Genomic DNA, 14,989 nt, shown 5'->3' on the forward strand with positions numbered 1-14,989 from the left:
CAGGAAGGAAGGAAGAAAAAATAGAAAAGGGACATGGAGAAAGAGGAGGAAAGAAAGCTGCTCTAGTTTCTTTAACCAAGCCCAGAATTACTGATGTCAAGTTGGTCCAAGGACCCAAACCGTGGGGCAGTGTAGGTCACACTCGCTCTGATATTCAGCCAACTGCATAAAGAAGCTGCCAAAGAAACTCAAAGGAAATCATAACTCTTGCAAAACCAAAGACAGAGAGTGCGCAAAGGATCCTAATTCAGATGGGAAAGCCGCCCGCCGGGCAGTCCCAGCTCAGCACAGGGCTTTCCACATCTCCCCGACGTCAGTAGGCTAGCTGGAGGTCAGCTGTACCTAAAAGCAGTTTTGCTAAAGGGTGTGAAGAAAACACTTAAGTGTAAAACTCACTCCCTGGATCCTCAAGGAGCTCACAACCGCGCTGGAGAGATTAGCGGAGTAACTAACACTCCAGGGCGGTCAATGAAACGTGACAAACGAGTTGGCAGGGGCCTCGAAGGCGGCGGAACTTACAGTTAAGGATCATTTGGGGCTTGTCCGGGAAGACTTGCAGAGGTGGGAGGTAAACTAGGCGCTAAGTGGCGGGAAGGCGTGGCGCGGGGAACCCCAGGCTCTGGGGGCAGGGGCCGCCCCGGGGCGCGCGCGGGGGGACAGGCCTGACCCCGGGGGCCACGGCGCGTGCGCAGTGTCGCGCTGGCGCCGAGCGCGCGGCCCGCGCGAAGCCGGCCAGGACCCGCGGGCGCGAGACCCCGAGCGCCAAGGCGGGAAAAGGCGCGCGCATGCGCGGCTCGGAGGTTCGGGCTCGCCGGGATGGGGAAGGGGAGGTGGAGTTTCCAAGAGGGAACTTGACCCGTTAGCAGCCGCGGCCATGGCGGCGCGCTCGCCGCCCTCGCCGCTCCCTCCGCCCCCAGCGCGACAGTTGGGCCTCTGGTCCCCACGTGTTGGGCGGGGAGCTGTGGCACACGCAGTGCGCAGCGAGGCCTCGGGTCTGGCGAGCGCCGTGCGGGAGGGCGTCGTGGACAAGAACGATATATGCTGGCGGGGCGAGGAAGGGTCAGGGGGCCGGCGAGGGCCCCGGCGGGCAGCTCCGGCTCAGGCTCCCCTCCTCAGCTCGCCCGCGGGGTCCAAGCGGCTGGAGGGCATCTCGGTAGAGGAGGCGATGGTGACCCGGACGCAGCTGCTGGAGGAAGAGCTGAGCAGCCTAAAGGAGGAGCTGGCCCTGTGTCAGGTATCGAGGTGGCCGCCGGGCTCCCCGCTGCACGGCGGGGCGGGGGCCGGGGCCGGGGCCGGGGCCGGGGCCGGGGCCGGGGGCGGGCGGGGGGAGGCGGGGGAGGCGCGCCCCTCTGCCGCGGCCTCAGGCTGCGCCGCTGCTGCTGTGCTGCGCTGTGCAGCTGCGCGGGCTCGGGACCCACCCACCTCCGCCGGCGTCGCTCCCTCCCGGAGTCCACACCCAGCCCGGCGAGCCGCTCGGACCCGCCGGGCGGGGCGGGGGTCGCCGCGGGGCCCCGGGTCTGGGCTTCCTCGCTGGGACGCCCCCAAACCGTGCAGTCGCGTCGCCCCGGCCCCGCCCCTCCCCCTCCCCCGAGTGCTCGGGCCGGGCTGTTCAGTGGCACTTGGAGGAGGAGTTCCACGCAGTCCACAAGTTGGAATGTTGAACGGGAAAAGTTGACAACACGTCTGTTAAAACAAAAAACCCATCCACGAGGGAGCGTGTTTCTCATTTTCAAACCCACGCTTGTTCTTAAGTTGACGTAGGTGAAACCTAAGTGGTAAACACAGACCAGTAATTTTGGGGGGAATCTTAGGCCGAGAACTTTTCACGCGTAACAGATGATGCTTCATGTTTATTAACCAGCTATACTATTTCTATAGCGCTTGAAATATTTGATTTTCACATCATCTTGTCAGGGAGAAGCATTTACTAAATCAATTATGTTAATTTATTTTGGCTGCTGTTTGTAGAGTGATTAAAGATGGCTTGACTGCGCTCATGTTCGAGGAGATTAGGTTTTATTTTAGTTTTGCATCTTCAGCATTCTCTCTCCTCTTATTTTACCAGAGCCTTTAGACAGGGTTGGGCGATGTCAGTGTTGGAGATTCACTCAACAATAAATCTTTTAGTCACTGTCTCCAAGATAGAACCAGTTAGGAACCGCTAACCACAAAGGTAACTTTATGAACAGTATCACCAGTTTAGAATAGTACAAATTCAAGAAATTCGTTCTCTCTCATAGTTTGTTCTATTGGATTCTTTTGCCACCCCCCCCCCCCTTGTAGGTCCTTTCTGATTGAGTCAAGGCTTTAAAACAACCAAGACAACTTTGTTCAAATTGAATATGCCTTTGCTCAAACAGGCTGGGGAAATGCTATGTGTGTGCTGCTTTTTAATTTTCCCACTTCCTGTTCTTCATTGGATGAGGAGCAAAGGAACAAATAAGAGACACCAGTGAACTGAAGCATTTTGTCCTGTACACACTTGGATAAAGATATTAACCCATGATAGAGGCTTTTGTTACTTTGACTAGTCCTAATCTAAGATGCTATTTGCTCATATCTTCTGTACTCTTCCCCTTTCCTTTCTCTATTTATCCCAGTTACAACTGACTAAGGAGCTGAGATACTTTTTATGACTTGATTGAGGAAATTACTCTGTTGTAAACAGCCCACTGATCCTCCCCCCCATCCCATTCCCTGTTATTTAAAAATGGAATTTCAAATACAGTGTGGGCCCCTGTGACTTTAAAACATATGGACTAGAAAAATGATTAAAGTACTCTAGGTGGATGTAAGAAAAGAGATGGTCATAATTAGGCTAGAATGATGGTTCTTGAGATTTTTCTAATATTGACACTGTTAGATGATCATAGGCATTCCAGTAATATGAGATGGGATTGGCAGTATCCCATTCAAAACTGTGGTCAAACCCCACTCATGCTCTTGGAGAAACTTGGGAGAAATAATAATTGAAGTCCCAATTATTTTATTAAAAAAGCATTTATATAATTAAACACTCACTTTTAGACCTTTTTTATTTGTTCTACTCACTCAGCTAGAAGTGAGTAGAACATGTAATTACCCAAGAATACATAGTATTAACCCTGTTTTTCAAACCTTTCAAAAATTGTAACCCAAAATAAATTCATTTTGTCTTAACCTAATAAGTAGGCACACATACACATACCTAGGTTTTCAGAAAGAGTATTCACTTTAACTGTTTGTCATGGACTCTGCTTTTTCTTTTAAATTCTACTAGATTAGTTTGACACAGTAATGGATCCAAAGTACAGTTTGGGGGAAAAGAATCCTGCAAATTAGTCTCTGGTCATAAATAGTAGCTTCATACAGGTTAGTTGGTTCTTTTTCCACATTTAGCTTACAGGAATTCAATTATACGTACTTTGTGGGGAATTGAAAGTTTGAGTGGTTCCATGTTCAATTCTACCCCATTGGAATTACTTAGAATAAGCATGTAAAGAAGAATCTCAGTTCAAAGTGTTTCTCATCCAATTCTTATGTGATTGTAATATTAATTGTTTTTCGTAGGCTCCAAACTAGCAAGCAACTTATACATAGTGCTTAGCTGAAGAAAACATGATTAACTAACTTCAGTGTGGGGAGAAAAGCTGTCTGTATTGGACCTACTGAGGATAAGACATTAGCTTCCCAATGTAGCTTTTTCCTAATGAAATTTCAAGGGTGCTTCAAAGGACAATTTTAAGTTCACGGCATTTATGCCTTATTCATTGATTTCGAACCAAGCTTCACCATACTCTTAATTTTGATCATGAATTTCAAGAATGTGTTCTATTTGCAGTTTAGGGTATTACAAGTATGTATATATGTACATTTATCACCATTTCACCACCATTCTGTTAGAATACCAGAAGGGAAGTAATGCTATGTATGTGTAATACACGTATACATATATATTTGTTTGTGACGCATGTATGTATATCAAAACTTATTTCCTTTTTCAGTAGCAACTGAAAGTATTCACTAACCCTATAAACCAATTTCAGGTTAAAAATTATTTAGGGCATTTAAATGAAATATATGTTGATACCTGGCTGGATCAGTTGGTAGAGCATGCAGTTCTTGATCTCCAGGTGGTGAGAGGTCAATCCCTGGTTTAGACATAGAGTTTACTTAAAAAATGAAATATAAAAAATAAATGATATAGATGTTTATTACTTCAACTTTAGTGATGAAACTAAGTTTAATGTAGCATGTGATGTTGGAATTAAGATTATATGACTAGTGAACTCAGCCAGTTCTATTTTTTGTTCCATATTTAGATCTTTCATCCATTTTGAGTTTATCTTTGTGTATGGTGTAAGAGAATGGTCCAGTTTCATTCTGCATGTGGCTGTCCAATTTTCTCAACACCATTTGTTGAAGAGACCATCTTTTTTCCAGTTGGATATTCTTTCCTGCTTTTTTGAAGATGAGTTGACCATAGGGTTGAGGGTCCATTTCTGGCTTCTTCTGTTCCATTGATCTGTGTATCTGTTTTTGTGCCAGCACTGTCTTGATTACAGATTTGTAATACAGCTTGAAGTCAGGCATTGTGATGCCCCCAGATTTGGTTTTCTTTGTCAACATTCCTCTGGCTATTCGGGGTCTTTCCTGGTTCCATACAAATTTTAAGATTATTTGTCCCAACTCTGTGAAGAAAGTCCATGGTATTTTGATAGGGATTACATTTAATATGTAAATTTCTCTGGGTAGTGTAGACATTTTCACAATATTTATTCTTCCAGTCCATGAGCATGGAATGTATTTCCATCTTTTTACGTCTTCCTCAATTTCTTTCCCGTGTGTTCTGTAGTTTTTAGAGAGCCAGTTCTTTTTTTTTTAAGATTTATTTATTCATGAGAGACACACACAGAGAGGCAGAGACACAGGCAGAGGGAGAAGCTGACTCTTTGCAGGGAGCCCGATGCGGGACTCGATCCCCGGACCTGAGATCATGCCCTGAGCTGAAGGCAGATGCTCAACCACTGAGCCACCCAGGTGTCCCTGAGCCAGTTCTATTTTTTGTTAGATATTTAGGTATGTTGCAAATTTATCCAGTCATTCATGAAGAAAAAAAAAATTGAGAACCTACTGTATAATTAGAATCCTTACCAATGTTAGTAGTTGTATTTTGGTATGTGAATCTTTTTTATGCAATTATTTTTTATAATGATTTTTATTGAGAGGCTGCTTTGTGCCATATTTTGTAATTAAACTCATTCCATTGTTTTCCTTGGGTTCTGATAGGCAAATTATTTATTTAAATATAGGAAATAGTTTTCATGTTTGTTGAATTAATTCCTCCAGTAGAGGTCAGTTGAGGGTCTTTTATGTTGCCAGACAATAAACTAGGTGCTGGGAGAGTATGTACCCAGTGAAAAAGACAGTTTTGGATATCCATGTCTGCAAAGCTGATACTTATTTCCATGCCGGCTGATAAATGAAGGTCAAGGCTAATCCATTATTAAGATAATTTATAGATCCAAATCTCTAAGCATTTAGTCAACTCTTCTAGGCTGAGTTTAATAAACTTTGTGAGGAGTAGGGTTTTTAAATTTAAATTATTATTGTTATTATTTTTTTTAGTAATCTCTATACCCAGTGTGGTATTGATCTCAACCCCAAGAACCAGAGTCACATACATTTCTGACTGAGCCAGCTAGGCACCCCTAATTTTAATTTTAGATTATTTGATTCTGTGTCAAAGTTATAGAATAAGAATAAATTATGAGTAGTCTTTAAAGGCTTTTATTTTTAATGTTTTTAAAAGAACATATTTATGTGCCCAAAGGAAGGGAAACCATAAGAAAATAGTTTCCTGTTTTAGTAATGTCTGGAGTAGTTTGGAAGTTAGTTTTGTGTTTTTAAGGGGAGTTCTATTTCTTTTTGCATATGAAAGAGGGTCCTTTTAGTATTTAGGGGTGTAACCCACATTGAAGATGATACAGCATTTAAATAACTGAAAAGCCCACAAAAACAATGTAATAGTCTCATAATCCATTCAAAGCATTTTATTACTAGCAAAAAAAACTTGCTTTTTTTTTTCTTTTTTTCCAAATCAGGAATCCCTTATAAATTTGAATATTTTTAGGTGACAGAATCTGAATACTGTGCTGGCCATAAATTAAAAAAGAATGTTTAGAAATTTGGAAATTAGAGAAAAAAGAGAATGTTGTTATTTGCTCATGGTGCGGATTGAAGTAACCATTATAGAAATAACCATTAACTATAACAACAATGGAAAAAGAAAAAATGTGTAAATTAAAATGTAAAGATTTTTTTCATCAGATTTTTAAGATCCTTGCTATATCTCTTTCACTGTGCTAGAGCTAAATCCTTTGTTATTAAGTCTTATTTAAATGGAAGTAAATTTTATGAGTATTGAAAACCTATTCTTTTACATTTTTATTTAAGCTAGCCTTTCTTGCTTGTATTTTAGGTAGAAAATTTAGGGTGAGAATACACATAAATCTTTGGTATTTTGTTTTGAAGTGAGCTGTAAGATAAATTTATTGATAATATTGGTTTCAAAAGATTTTGTAATTTCCTCAACATACCTTTTAAAAATAGAAATATTAGAGCACATTATGTTTCATGGCTTATTTTTTCTTACCTTCCAGGCAAGTTTTGACATGTGATTTATATACTGACATTTCTTGTCTTTACTTGAATTATTTCAATACCCAAATTCTAAATTCTTGCTTCTAAAGAGGTAAAGTAAAGCATGATATATAGGAATGTTAGGGAAGGTAGTCCTCTCTAGTACTCAAGCTGTTAGAAGTCTTTTGAAAACAAGTAAGTAAGCAATTGAACAAAGTAAATCAAAGATTTGAGCTTTAAAAAATGAAAACATAAAATTTTAGAAGAAAGTATAGGTATATAGTTTTCTAATCTCTGAGAAGCCAGTTAGAAAAGTTCATATGTAAAATACATAAGCCATAATGGAAAAAATGGAAAATTTTAATATATAAAATAAATAATTACTCTTCTCCAAAAACAGAGAGAGCTCAGAACTGCTGCTGCCCTGCATGTGTCAGCTCAGCCCTGTTGGTGCTCTGATGCTCTCAAGGAGGGACATGACAGCTTTCTGAATGGATTTTTCTTAAGAAAAGTGCGAGTGTTTATGCACTTCATGATACCTGCCCCTCATCCTCGCCGTTACTGTCACTTGGCTTTTTCTCAATAGGCTTCATCTTTATTTATATTTTAATGGGGAAGTTTTGCTCTTACCCCTGCAACCTATATTCGCTCCCCCCTGACCCCTCCTAGGTACAGAATTATGAGATTCTGAAAAAAAAAAAAAAAGAAAATCATTCTTCCATAAAAAAAAAAAAAAACAAAAACTCCGTCATAAATAAAGGTAAATAAGCAACAACATACTAGGAAAAAAATTTTGTAACGCATTTGGTAGACATAAGTCTAATTTTAAGATTTCCAGCAATAACTTTTATATTTTATTGGCAGAACTTCAGCCACATTCCATAGGTAAGAGAGGCCAGTATTTTAACTGGGCAGCAGAGAGCCAAACGGTTGCTATTATTAACAGGAAGGAGAAAATGGATGATGGACGCAGACACAGATAGAAATATCAGCCACCAAGCAAACCCAACCAATCAAATATAGTATTATGAAATGAAATACTCTGTGATAAAAAAATTAAACAGGGTAAAAGGGTTATCAGAGACTTATGGGTTTTGGGTGGCTGTAAATATAGTAGTCAGGGAAGAATTCTCTTGAGGTGACATTTAAGCAAAGGCCTGAATGAAGTGAGGAAAAATTTACATGAAAATGTGGTGGATGATATATGTGCAAAGGCCCTGGAACAAGTAAAACAAGAAAAACCGTGTGAATAATGAATGGAGAGAGTGATAGATGAGGGTGGAGAGGTATGTATGGGGTCAGATAATGTGAGGTTTTTGTAACCTTGATACTGAGTCTGGATTATTTCCTAATCTAAATAGAATCCACTAGAGGATTTTGAGGTATAAGGAGGCTAGGGGACCATCTGGATGGCTAGGCAAGAGAAGGGGTTGATTTGGAGTAAGAGAATGGTGGTGGAGGTGGTGAGAAGTGATTAGAATGGGATATGTGTTGTAGGTAAACACAATAGGATTTACTGATTGTTTGGATATGAAGTGTAAGGAAAAGAGAATAATCAATTGACATGTAGGTATTAGGCCTTTGAACAGGACTAGATGATGGTGTCCTTTTCTTAGCTGCAGAGGAGTAGGTTTGTGAAAGAGTAGGAAATAAAGGATTTTTTTAGATAAGTTAAATTTGAGATAACTATTAGGTATTCAAGTGAAGTTATTGAGTAGGCAGTTGGAAAGCAGCTATGCTTACCACTATACCACCAACGCAGGGTAAGCAGTTGGAGATTGGGAGTCTGCACTAGGGGTGGAGAAAACCGCTAAAGATGGAAATGTGGAAGTCTCAGTGTATAGTTGATGGATAAAACCATGTGACTGAATGAGTTCCCCTAGAGCAGTGGTTCTCAACCTTGAGTGCACAGAATCACTTGAGGAAATTTGAAAAAATACTGGCGCTTGGACCTTAACTGAAACCAATTAAGTCAGAATCTCTAGATCATCACTATTTTTAAAAACTTCCCCCAAAGTGACTCCCAGCTCTCAATTACAGTTGTCTAACAACTGAACTGGGCATTAAGGACTAAAACTGCCCATTGTCTATGGGATTTGGCTACATAGAGGACCTTGGAAAAGAAATTTAATATCTTGGTGGGGAGGGACATCTGAGTGGAGGAAGTAATAGAGTGAACGTGGAGTGAGGAAGTGGAGACCGTGATTATAGGCGACTGTTCAAGGAATTTTGCTGAAAACGGGAGCTGAAAAAATGGGGCAGTAAATAGACAACAGTTCTCTTTTAGAGCAAATTTACTGTGATATTCAGTATTCCAACATTTACACCCTAAAGTATGGGTGGTAGAAATAGTAAAAGTGAATGTGAGGGACCAGTATAAGAACTTTTTAAAAATAAACCTTTCCTGTTATACTTTGCAAGAATCTATTTTATAGTTAGAGAACTGGGAATCAAGTGATTTTTTTCCATTTTAAAATTTAAAATAGTGTCTTCTCTGATTAGGTACAAAGCAATGCATTAAAAATGTCTTTTGTTTCTTTAAGGCTGATAAAGAATTTGTATGGTCTTTGTGGAAACGTCTCCAGGTGACAAACCCAGATGTCACACAAGCAGTCAGTTTGGTTGTGGAAAGGTGAGCTCCCAAGTTATTTTTCTATGAATATTTGGATTGTTGAATTTGTTTTGCTTATTCTTGAAATGAAAAGTTGGCATTAAGTCCCTAAAGAGATTTGATTTCCAAATAAATGTGGAGCATGATGTCCTGATTATTGGACTTACTTCAAGGGGTGCCAGTTCACCAAATACAAATAGGCCATATCTTCGGCTCATATTGTGATGTATTTGGGAAGTAAGAGATAAAACGGTGACTTAGGCACCCTTGTGTGTGTGTGTGTGTGTGTATGTGTGTGTGTCTATGTGTCTGTATGTATCTGTGTATATGTGTGTTGTGCTATTATAGCTCAGCTTTAAAAATTGGAGAAGTACCTATTACTTGGCTTTTTTACTCTGCCTTTCTTGACATCTTTCTAGACATGACCCTTCCTAGACATGGCTCATGTTGCCCCTGAGGTAACTGCAGTGTGTACTTTAAATCCTGAGATGAGCTTGCCAGAATAGAGTTAAGTGTTCTGGAATAGGCTGAGGAATTTCACTTAGCACTCTGTATTACCCTGTTGGGGATGCCTATTCATTTAACAATAGATTGTTGGGCCTCTCCTTGGTCATTAGAAACAGTGGAGTGATGCTGGGTACTCCTTATGAAATATTTAATATACAGTAGTCCCATGATGCTTAGCATAGCAATTAAAACACTTGCTTTCCTATTAAATGGATTTCAGTACATTGTCTAAGTGAGAAGCTAAGCTTATGGATGCCTTTTCCTTTTTCTTTACTGGAATCATGATTATATAAACTGAATATCATTTTTTGATAACTTGAACTTGATATTTACCTTTGATATATATGTCTAGCCCTAGGATCATTCCAATGTTGTCTGGAATTAACTTTTTGAAATCTGTGGTACGTACCTATATGTTTAGGTTATTGTGAACTCTTAAAATCGTATAATCACTTTCTTTTCATGTTGCTTATAGGTACAGTTTAATCAGTTTTTCCTTTTTGATAATCCAAATTAAGCCTTTTGTTGAAATATCTTTGTTACTTCTTTAGTCATCTTTGAGATGAAATGTGATCACTCTCAATCCCGCTGTTTTTTAGCTGAATAACCATTCTAGAAGATATATTTTCAGGACTTCAGTAGTCCTTTTTGTGATTCTTTTGTTATCCTCCTCTCATTTTATTTGTATATATTTTCCAGTTTTCTAATTTGGTATTTTTTTTAGACTCACTAAAACTGTCTTTAATTTTCACTTTCTTCTAGGTCAAGACAGAAACAAATATTAAAATGTTATTGGGTCATTGTCTCATCCTTTGAGATTTCTATTTTTCAGTATACAGTATACATGATATACATATAAAAGTACAGCTTGTAAATAACTGCACATATATTTGGGGGTGGATACTCAAAAACCTTTTTTTCTGATAATATATGTAATGGGAAATTTTGGAGATTATTACTTTACAGCTACGATTCTCAAAATTTTAATATGCACAAGATATACCTGATGAACTTATTATAATGCAGATCCCCAGGACTTTCCCCTGATCTACTGCATTTCTAGGGATGAGGTCCAGAAGTGTTTTAAAAATAAGCTTTCTGGGGCTGCCTGAGTGGCACAGTGGTTGAGCATCTGCCTTCGGCTCAGGTTGTGACCCTCGGGTCCTGGGATTGAGTCCTATATTAGGCTCCCGCAGGGAGCTTCTCCCTCTGCCTGTGTCTCTGCCTCATGAATAAATAAATAAAATCTTAAAAAAAAAGCTTTCCAGATAATTCTGATATTGTCCATAGGTCATACTATGAGAGACCTTGAAATTGGAGACCTGTTTAAGTGGCATTTATACTTTTATGGTTATGTGAGCATCATTTCCTAAAGAACCATGTAGTATGTTTTCACCTTCTAAAAGGAAGAATAGCATACCATTTTATCTTTGTCTTTCCAAAAAGAATAGTCTCAATATCAAAGTCACATACATTGTCTTTCTGTTTGTCCAGTAGTTACCCAAATAATGCTATATTTAAGTCTATTTAATATCTACACCTTGGTCTTCCTGGACATTATTTTTTCTTGGAATTTCTAACTGCCCATCTTTTCTGCTTTTTCTTATAATAAAAATGTCTGTTTGTATAATGGTTGAAGATGTTCTTTCTTTTTTAATTTTTTTTAAATTTTTATTTATTTATGATAGTCACAAAGAGAGAAAGAGAGAGAGGCAGAGACACAGGCAGAGGGAGAAGCAGGCTCCATGCACCGGGAGCCCGATGTGGGATTCGATCCTGGGTCTCCAGGATTGCGCCCTGGGCCAAAGGCAGGCGCCAAACCGCTGCGCCACCCAGGGATCCCGAAGATGTTCTTTCTTGAGCTCATTGGCTTCTGGTATGAATTTGGACCAATTGCTTTCCAAACCTATTCATAGGTATCATCCTAGAATTTCTTTTCATTGTATGCTTGGACTAGTTCACAGTTCCTGGGATCCCACATCTTTCTTTCTCTTTTTGGGGGGTTAAATTTTCAAAATTATTTCTCAGAAAGGATGCACAAATGTTCCACTTTGTGACTCCTTACATGCCTGAAAAGGTCTTTCGTTTGTCCTTGTGCTTGACTGATAGTTTAGCTGAACATGAAATTTTATGTTCACATAATTTCTTTCAGATTTTTGAAGGTATAGGTGTAGTGTCTTCTTTTAGCATACAGAGGTACTGCCAAGTACATATGTGATCCCAGTGCAAGTGATCCTTTCTTCTTTCTAGGTAGCTTGCTTAAATTAAGCTTTTGGATTTTCTCTCTATATGTAATATTGTAAAATTTCAGTATCATCTATTAATTTGTTTTTTTTTTTTTTAAATCCAACCTTCTCAACCTTTGGTGAGCCTTTTCAAACTAAAGATTGAAGATTTTCTTTTGATTGAGGAAAGTTGTCTTCAGCCTTGCTGTAGGCAAATGCTGAGATGAGTGAGAAACTCAGTCTTTTGGTAAATGGTTCCTTTATTAGTCTTGATTTCTGTTGCCTTCTGGTCTCTGTATTTACTAATTGGTTACTTAGAGCCTTTCTCCAGGCCTTTTGAGAAAAAGCAGCTTCCTCTTCAACTATAGGCATCATTTGGGTTTTGAATTATGATTTGTCTCTGGGTTTGTGAGCACATCCTTCTCTTTCAGATGTTTCTCAAATTTATGGTCCATTTTGGCCCCTTTCTCATTTCCCATGCTGATAGAGATTTATTCAAGGCAGTGTGATTTATGAATTTCAGTATCATCTTCATCAAGTAAATCATCTTGAAGAGGAAGTATAGTATCATTTTTAGTGATTATAATGTATTCTATTATTTTGATACATCATATTTATATTTAATCAGTATTTTGCTTTTGTACATTAAGATTATTTTATTTAAAATTGTATGATGATGCTGTGATGAATGGCCTTGTGTGGATAAAGCTTTGTTTGCATTATTAGTTTCAAGTAGTGGTGCTGTTGTCATAGTGGCTGTGGTCTGGGATGGCTAAACATACTGAAATGAATAGGTTAATCCTGCTCAATTAAAGAATTACACTGCTCCAAGTTACCCTTTCGGAAAAATTCTTACCTGTAATTCTTCTCTTTTTTTTCACTTTTTGGCAGTATATTGTAATTTCCTGGTAAGTTTTTTGGTTGGATTTGTCTGTATACAGGCGTACGTTGGAGATGTTGTGGGTTTGGTTCCAGACCACTGCAATTAAACAAATATTGCAATAAAACAAGTCAAATGAAATTTTTGGTTGTCCGTGCTTATAAACATGTTTACACTATACTATAGCCTATTAGTATGTGGTAGCATTATGTCTAAAAAACAATGTACATACCTTCATTCAAAAGTACTAAGTTGGCCCCCCCCGCCAAAAAAATATACCCACAGTAGAATTTCTTTCAAAATGGCGTCCTTTCAAACCTTGCTGCTGCTTTATCAACTAAGTTTCTGAAAGATTCTAAATCCTTTTGTTGTCATTTCAACAATCTTATGGTATCTTCACCAGGAAATCATTCAAGAAACCACTTCTTTGTTTATCCATAAGAAGCAGCTCATAATCTGTTAAAGTTATTATGAGATTGAAGCAGTTTAATAACATCTTCAGACTTGGCTTTTAATTCTAGTTCTCTTGCTATTTCCACCACACCTGCAATTACTTCTTCCACCAAAGTCTTGAATCCCTCAAAGTCCTCCATGAGGGGTTGGGATCGATTTCCTCCAAACTCTTGATATTGTTGATATTCTGTCCTCTTTCCATGGATCATGACTGTTCGTAATGGCATCCAGAATGGTGAATCTTTTCCAGAAGCTTTTCAATTGACTTTGCCTAGATCCATCAGAAAAATCATGATCTATGGCAGCTATAGCTTTACGAAATCAATTTCTTTTTTTTTTTTTTAAAGATTTTATTTATTTATTCATGATAGTTACACAGAGAGAGACAGAGAGGCAGAGACACAGGCAGAGGGAGAAGCAGGCTCCATGCAGGGAGCCCGACGTGGGATTCGATCCCAGGCCTCCAGGATCGTGCCCCGGGCCAAAGGCAGGCGCCAAACCACTGCGCCACCCAGGGATCCCACGAAATCAATTTCTAAAGTTATAAGACATGAGAGTTGAAATGACTTCTTGATCCATGGGCTTCAGAATGGTTGTTGTGTTAGCAGCCATGAAAGCATTTTCCATTATAGGTCTTGGGTGACCAGGTAGATTGTCAGTGAGCAGTAACATTTTGAAAGGAATCTTTTTTTTTTTTTTTTTTCCTAAGCAATAGTTCTCAACAGTGGTCTTAAAAGATTCAGGAAATCATGTTATAAATAGATGTACTGTTATCCGGACTTTGGTGTTCTATTTATAGAGCACAGGCAAAGTAGATTTAGTGTAATTCTTAATGACCCTAGAGTTTTCAAAGTGATAAATGAGGATTGGCTTCAACTTAAAGTCACCAGATGCGTTATTAGCCCCTAACAATAGAGTCAGCCTGTCCTTTGAAGTTTTGAAGCCAGGCATTGACTTCTCTCTAGCTATGGACGTCCTAGATTGTGTCTTCTTCCAATAGAAGGCTGTTTCATCTATATTGAAGATCTGCCATTTAATGTAGCCACCTTTGTTAATTCTTTAAGCTCGATCTTCTGGATAACTTGCTACAGCTTGCACTTGCTGCTTCACCTTGCACTTTTAGATCATGATGATGATTTCTTTCCTTCAACTTCATGAACCAACCTCTGCTGGTTTCAGATTTTTCTTCTGTAGCTTCTTTACTTCTTCAGCTTCACAGAATTGAAGAGAATTAGGCCTTGCTCTGGATTAGGCTTTGTCTTAAGGGAATGTTGTAGCTAGTTTGATCTTCTATCCGGGCCAGTAAAACTTTCTCCATATCAGCAGTAAGGCTGTTTAGCTTTCTTATCATTCTTGTGTTCACTAGAGTAGAAACTTTAATTCCTTCAAGAACTTCTCCTTTGCATTCACACATGGCTAACGTTTTGGTGCAAGAGGCATACCTTTTGGCCTATCTTGGCTTTTGACATGCCTTTTTTTACTAAGCTTAATTATTTCTGGCTTTTGATTTAAATATAGACGTGCAACTCTTCCTTTCACTTGGAAACTAGAGACCTCTGTTGGGTTATTAACTGGCCTAATTTCAATATTGTTGTGTCTCAGGGAATAGGGAGGCCTGAGGAGAGAGAAAGAGATGGATATGGGGGAATGGCTAGTTGGGGGAACAGTCAGAGCACACATATTTATCAATTG

General features: G+C 39.3%; 1 protein-coding gene across 10 annotated transcripts in view; it reads left to right on the top strand.

The window, feature by feature from the left end:
- Positions 1-702: 702 nt before the first annotated feature.
- Positions 703-14,989, top strand: part of CNTLN (centlein) — a 317,280-nt gene continuing 302,993 nt past the window's right edge. For 9 of the 10 annotated variants that reach the window (XM_049116148.1, XM_049116152.1, XM_049116151.1 and 6 more), the window contains exons 1-2: positions 807-1,234; positions 9,165-9,253. In XM_049116148.1, the coding sequence (XP_048972105.1) occupies positions 875-1,234; positions 9,165-9,253 (449 nt within the window). In that variant the 5' untranslated portion in view covers positions 807-874. Of the gene's footprint in view, positions 1,235-9,164; positions 9,254-14,989 lie in introns of all 10 variants that reach the window. The other variant, XM_049116145.1, reaches the window with a different exon arrangement.

This window comes from Canis lupus, chromosome 11, assembly GCF_003254725.2.
Source record: "Canis lupus dingo isolate Sandy chromosome 11, ASM325472v2, whole genome shotgun sequence".
Lineage (NCBI taxonomy): Eukaryota > Metazoa > Chordata > Mammalia > Carnivora > Canidae > Canis > Canis lupus.